At 38.9% G+C, this 6,917-nt stretch overlaps 1 protein-coding gene and 1 non-coding gene across 2 annotated transcripts; one reads left to right on the forward strand and one right to left on the reverse strand.

Moving 5' to 3' along the window:
- Nucleotides 1–621: 621 nt before the first annotated feature.
- Nucleotides 622–702, reverse strand: TRNAL-CAG (transfer RNA leucine (anticodon CAG)). The gene has a single exon. It is a non-coding gene; the product is annotated as a tRNA-Leu (tRNA).
- Nucleotides 703–904: 202 nt separating this feature from the next.
- On the forward strand, nucleotides 905–6,088 carry LOC149847034 (pentatricopeptide repeat-containing protein At1g74600, chloroplastic-like). Its single transcript, XM_089993045.1, has 2 exons — nucleotides 905–3,846; nucleotides 5,747–6,088. The coding sequence occupies exon 1, from the start codon at nucleotides 905–907 to the stop codon at nucleotides 3,605–3,607; it is 2,703 nt and encodes a 900-aa protein (XP_089849171.1). The 3' UTR covers nucleotides 3,608–3,846; nucleotides 5,747–6,088.
- Nucleotides 6,089–6,917: the final 829 nt, after the last annotated feature.

Below are 6,917 nucleotides of genomic sequence, written 5' to 3' on the forward strand. Positions count from 1 at the left end.
ACATTATTTCCAACGGTTGTAATTGTAGTAAAAAACGGCACAATATATATAAGATCGCCTCCCCTAAAATATCCTATTTTTAAACAAAATTTAATTCTATATTAACATGTGAAAAATAAAATTTTATTGCATTATTTTGCAGGGTCACAAAATTGTTATATATATTTTATGTTTTTGTACTCATCGACGTTTTCTGGAGAAATCAGATTTTTTAAAAAATAGAGATTTCCGTTGCCAAGGAGGGAGATTTGTGACCATGAATATATGAGAAAAAATGAACAAATGAAAACTGGAAATATTTAGAGAAAATTGTCAAGAATGGGATTCGAACCTATATATATATATATATATATATATATATATATATATATATATATATATATATAACAATTTTAATTCTATATTAACATGTGAAAAATACAATTTTATTGCATTACTTACAGGGTCACTAAATTGTTATATATATTTTATGTTTTTGTACACATCGATGTTTTCGGAAGAGAAACCAGATTTTGGAAAAATCGAGATTTTCCGTTGCCAAGGAGGGAGATTTGTGACCGTGCATACATATGAGGGGAAAAAAAGAACAAATGAAAAACTGAAAATAATTTAGAGATAAATTGTCAAGAATGGGATTCGAACCCATGCCCTTTCGGACCAGTACCTGAAACTGGCGCCTTAGACCAACTCGGCCATCTTGACTAGTTGACAAGGAAGTGAACAAAATTTATATATAACATAATTTGAAAGCGGGGATGGAGGGCAAAATTTTCAGACCCTTGAACCCCGCCTCCGCCCCGGTCCACTGCCATCTCTAGTTTCAACCTTTAGATCATCTCCCCGTCCATTGATTTTGAAGAAGAACCGGTAGATGGGCGGGCTCCGTGGCTAGGCGCGGTAATTGATGCCATGGTCGACGCACTGCCCAATCCCTCAAATTATGCTCCATTATCAACGCCTATCCCAGCGAGCAATAAGAAAACCTCGCCCTTCGCCCCGTCCTATTAGCTTTAGCAACGTCCGCCAAGTGTTCGACGAAATTTCTCGATTGTTTTCTCACTCTGCGTTTCATCTCCTGCCTTCCGAATCCATACCCGCTGAGCACCACCTTCTCCATGCCGACATCCTCAGGGACAACCTCATCAACCAAGATGCCCACGTTGCCAACACCCTTGGTAACTCGTTCGCTAAATCCAGCTGCACCCGTGATGCCCACCGACTGTTTGTTGAAACTCCCCCCCCAAATTTTGCCTCTTGGAATGCTGTTATCTCTGGTTACCATCGTGATTCTCGATTCGAAGAGCTGTGGGAGGTGTTCTGCAAGATGCACTCTTTGGGTTTTAGGCCTGACCCGTTCACCTATTGCAGGCTTCTATCAGCTTGCTCGTCGCTCCGGTCTCTGCAAAGAGGGGGTCAGGTGCTTGTGCACATCATCAAATCTGGGTTTTTGTCCAATTTGTACGTAGCAACCAGTGTGATTGATTTTTTGGGAAAAAATGCAATCTTTGATGACGTCCTTCGGGTTTTTTACGATGTTCCTTGTAGAAATGTGGTTCTGTGGAATGCTGTTATTGCTGGTAGTGTGAGGCATAAGGAGAATTGGATTGCTGTTGATCTCTTCAATAGTATGCTGTATGATTCTCACTGTATGCCAAATTCCTTTACGTTTTCAAGTGCCTTAACAGCTTGTGCTGGATTGGAAGAATTGGACTTGGGTCAAGGAATTCATGGTTGGGTAATCAAATGCAATCTGGAAGATGATGTCTTCATTGCAACTGCACTGGTTGACATGTATGCAAAATGTGAAAAGATTGAGGATGCACTCGTGGAGTTTCACAGAATGCCAGACAGGAATGTTGTGTCCTGGACAGCAATAATTTCGGGTCATGTTAGGCAGGAGGATGCTGTTTCTGCTTTTGAGTTCTTCCGAAGCATGAGAACTTCTGGAGTTGATGCAAACATATACACTGTCACAAGCATACTTAGTGTCTGTGCTAAAATGGCCAAACTCGAACAAGTCTTGCAGTTCCACTGTTGGATTTTGAAGGGAGGGTTTCTTTCAGGTGCTGTGGTTTTTGAAGCCCTCATCAATGCATATATGAAATGCCGAAATATTGAGTTATCTGAGAGAGTGTTTCATGAAGAAAGGGATAGTGGTCACAAGATTGCTGTCTCCACATGGTCAACCATGGTTGCTGGTTATGCTCAAAATCGGAATACAGGAAGATGTATTGAGTTGTTCCAGCAAATATCTCGAGAAGGAATGAAACCCAACAAATATGCAACTTCAAGCGTTCTGAGTGTCATAGACTGTGAAGAACTGGGGAAACAAATACATTCCGTTTCTGTTAAGGCTGGATTATCTCTTGATGTTTCTGTTGCTAGTTCAATTTTCACAATGTACTCCAAATGTGGAAGCCTCAATGAAGCTTTCCAATTGTTTGAACGAATGGTTGAAAGAGATGCTGTTTCCTGGACTTCCATGATTGCTGGATTTGCAGAACATGGCCAGTCAGAGAAAGCATTTGAATTGTTCAGAAAGATGCAGCTTGAAGAGCTGAACCCTGATGCATTCACTCTGTCAGCTCTTTTCACTTCTTGTTCTGTTTGCAAATCGTTGAGGAAAGGAAAGGAAATACATGGCTTTGCTCTTCATTTTGGCATGGAAAGAGAAATTCTTGTAGGCAGTGCTCTTGTTAATATGTACTCAAAGTGTGGAGATATTGTTTCTTCCTTCAGAGTATTCAGTGGGATGCCACAAAAAGATGACATTTCTTGGTCATCTCTTATTTCAGGTTTTGCGCAAAATGGGTATGTTGAGGAGGCCCTATTGCAGTTTCATCAGATGCTGAAATGTGGTCTAAAAATGGATGGTTTTATCATGTCATCTCTGCTTGGAGTGCTTTCAAGTCTGACACAATTAGAGCTGGGCAAGCAATTCCATGCCCAAACTGTCAAAACAGGCCTTGAATTTGACCTTTCAGTGAGCAGTTCTTTGGTCACAATGTACTCAAAATGTGGAAACATAGAAGATTCTTGCAAATCATTTGATCTTATATGTACACCGGATGTGGTGTCTTGGACTGCCATGATTGCAGGCTATGCTCATAATGGCCGAGGTGTTGAGGCTCTTCAAATATTTGACCACATGATAGAGAAAGAAATTGAGCCAGACCCTGTGACTTTCGTGGGGGTTTTATCTGCATGCAGCCATAATGGTCTAGTAGAAGCAGCATATGGTTATCTGCTTTCCATGGAAAAAGATTATGGTATCAAACCAGGTGTTCCACATTATGCATGCATGGTTGATGTGCTTGGCCGATCTGGAAGACTGGAAGAGGCAGTTAGATTCATAAATGCAATGCCTCATAAACCCAATGTTCTTGTTTGGGGAGCACTGCTTGGTGCCTGCAGACTTCATGGAGATGTTGAGCTTGGAAGATTAGCAGCGAACAAGGTTCTAGAGATGGAGCCTAGTGATTCGGGAGTGTATGTCTCACTGTCCAACATGTGCGCGGAGAGAGGCCACTGGGGAGATGTTACAAAAATAAGGAGTCTGATGAAAGACATTGGTGTCAAGAAGGAACCAGGATGGAGCTCTATATAACAATTTCAAGTGGTTAGAATACATGATGTGTCCCTTGAATCTAAAAATGAGGCTTCCCTCAGACACACTTTCTCTCTCTTTGAACAACTCCTTCCTTGGAGGACTATAAAATTGAGTGAGTATTGCAAATCACTGGAATTTTGTAGAGGGATCAATGGATCTATCTTCAATTCATCTCCTTCTCTACATTGACTAAGAGACAATCTGCTTCGCCTTTGGTTTGATGAGCTTCTACAGAGGTAAGAATTCTATACTCTGCAATTGTTTCCTTGTTTTTCTTATGGAGGAATGAATTTTTGTGATTTTTCTGTATAGGACCAGCGTTTTTAGTAACCTATCCTTGTCTTGCTTTTGTCAAATTTGTGGTGCTGTTCATATCTAATCTGCATGGTTTCCTACTAGAAACTTGGGATTTCATGGAGCGTTCTAGCTTTCTCTAAGAATTTTGGTTTCCTTGTTGCCCTTGCTCATGAGAAGTTCTTGTTTTGGGTTTATTTTGTCCATTTTTTTTAAGTTGCTTTTCATCTTTTCTTTAAGTCCTGGGAATAGGACTTCTTTCTAAATGTTTGATCTAAATAAATTGATTTTTTCATAATTAATACTTTGTTAATTATTCTGTTTGCTAGAAATGCTTTTTTGTTGAATAAGCGATCTTGCAAGAGTTTTGTTTTTTTGTATTGGGGGGGAGGGGTTGGGGGGAGGGGGGGGGGATTTTGTATCTTGAATTTTGTTTTGGTTTTCATTAGAATTTTGAGTTCAATGGTGCGGGTTCTATGTGTTACTTGTATTCCCCCCCTTCTCTCTCCCCTATTTCTCTGTAGTTATTTCCATCTAGTTTTTCAAATTTGTAATAAAAACCTTATTCACATTTTGTTTTTGTTTCTTAAATTGAGTTAGTTTGATTTTGAGTTTCTATAGCACCACACATGCATGCACATATAGGGAATGTTCTAGTCAGGCACCCATTTTCATTAGGTTCCCAACAAAAAATATGGCTGCAGGTGTTTTTTGCTTGATCTAAACCGATATATATGTTTATGATGTAACCCTGAATTTGAGGTTACACAAAAATCTACCTCTACCAACTACTTCTATACAGGAAATAACTAGAAATTGCAGGAAATTAACAGAAAACAGGAAAGTAACTGGATTAGTGGAAGATTATTGAAATAATAGAAATTAACATTCTCAAATCCCAACTCAACTATGATTTGACTCCCAACCCTCTCATCTATAAATAGATGAGATATTACAACCTTAGATGATTCAGGTTTCCTATTTGGATAACCACCTAATTAGGAAAGCATATCCTAATCCTATTAAACTGTTAAATGGGATACAAATCAATTAGTTGGATCCAATATCCATTGCAAATGACTCAATACAAGAAACTGTCCAAACTATAAATATTGGATGTCAAATGATTCGATGAACCTGGTTTGCTCGGCTTCGATCTTGCATCACTCTCCCCGGTTGGAGAAGACTTGCCCCCAAGTCTGGATCCCACTTGTGCTTCCTCCAAATGTTGGTAAATTTGGATTTGCTAGGCAAATACTTGAAGGACCTGGTACTAATGATATCCAACCCAAAGAATATCCAAGCAAGTGAAGAATGCAGATCCAATCCTCCGATGGTTGATGTAGCAGAGAAACAAATGAGTCTTTGTTTGGGACATAGATCAAACTAGCCATTGGAGTGGCCCAACGGCTAGTTGAGCTAGCCTCCTTCTTCCCTTCTTTGTATATGTATGTGGGATGCTTCCCACATTTTTCTAAGGCTTTTCTTAAGCATTTTAGTAATAATAATTTACTTATTCTTTATATGCTTTCTAGCCCTTTAGTGGCTTGTGTTGGTGTATTTCTTGTGCTCTTTGTACTTGCCCTTTTGTGTCTCGTGTATTGCCTATTGTGGCATTGTATTTGTGCACATCACTCTTATTTTGCCTCTTTTGTATTGTGCACATTCCTATTGTATTTCATTACATTGTATCAGAGCCGTAGGCTCTTGAGATCCTATTGTATTTTTTTTCCCATTCTCTTGTTCGAAGTTCATGGTTCGTGGTTGCAGAAAGAGGCTTAGTGAAGGGTACAATTGTGTTTCTTGATTTTTTTTTTTGATTTTTTTTTTTTATCATGGCAGATAAGTAACCCATGACTGTGATCTTATTCAAGCTCAATGACTCAAACTATCTCATGTGGGGTCCGCTATGGAGAATCATCTTAAAGAGAAGAAACTTTGGGGGTATGTGAGAGGTACATCTAAGGAACCACAACTCATACTTATAAAGAAGGATGATGACCAAATCAAGGCGCTAGATGACAACGAGCGCGAGAAGGCCCTTAAAGAATATTAAAACAAGATTGAAGATTAGGAAGCCAAAAATGCCCAAATCTTGTCTTAGTTCATGAATAGTATGGAGCTCAAGATTGTTGCGCACAGTAAAATTTAAGAAGGCGTGTGATGCGTAGGTGTTTCTTAAAGACATGTTTGTGCAAAAAGATTTGACTCACTGATAACCTGAGTTTGAGTAAGTTAGATCTTTCATTCTTTATAAGACCATTGCTCCTATACTTGATGAAGCTCTTACTGAAGTATATCAAGAAGAAACAATGCATAATATGTCTAAGGGAGGAGGAGAATAAGTTCCTGCCGTGTCTAGACCTGACAACAATGTGAAAACATATAAACCTCCTCACTTTAGGTAGTTCGGCACCCTAACTTCATGGATTGGGGACCAGTGAGACTTTTTGCCCATAAAATAAAATAGGATCCACACAAGTTGTACCATTGCCCTCTCTAAGGCAGGTCAGGGAAGTTCAATCATGCAATTTCAACGACTAATTTCACCAAGAATCACAATGTAATCCATCATCTTGCAATTTCAATGACTAATTTCACCCAAAAATTGCCCTCAGGGTTCTCTTTATTAAGGCAATCGATCAGTGCAATTGGGTTGCCCACCCACACAGTGTGTCTCAGGTTCATACTTTAATAATCAAATGCATGTTTATTATTATGCGCACACACACATACACATGTCACATTCTATGCACAATTATGATATACTGCACTTAACCATTATCATATGCGCATTGGATATCATATGCAACAATTTCATGGCCTCATGCTATATTTCAAGACAATTATGCAAATAGAACATCATATGCACCATATGCATACTTACTATATGTCATAACCCTATATGCATTTTGACATATCACATGCATACTATAAATATGTTATTTCATACAAGCACATGTAGTATATCAATTCATGTTAATCATCACAATAGAAAAGCATGCATAATCTC

This window comes from Nuphar pumila, chromosome 2 (assembly GCF_984573655.1).
Source record: "Nuphar pumila chromosome 2, dmNupPumi1.hap1.1, whole genome shotgun sequence".
In the NCBI taxonomy this organism is placed as follows: domain Eukaryota; kingdom Viridiplantae; phylum Streptophyta; class Magnoliopsida; order Nymphaeales; family Nymphaeaceae; genus Nuphar; species Nuphar pumila.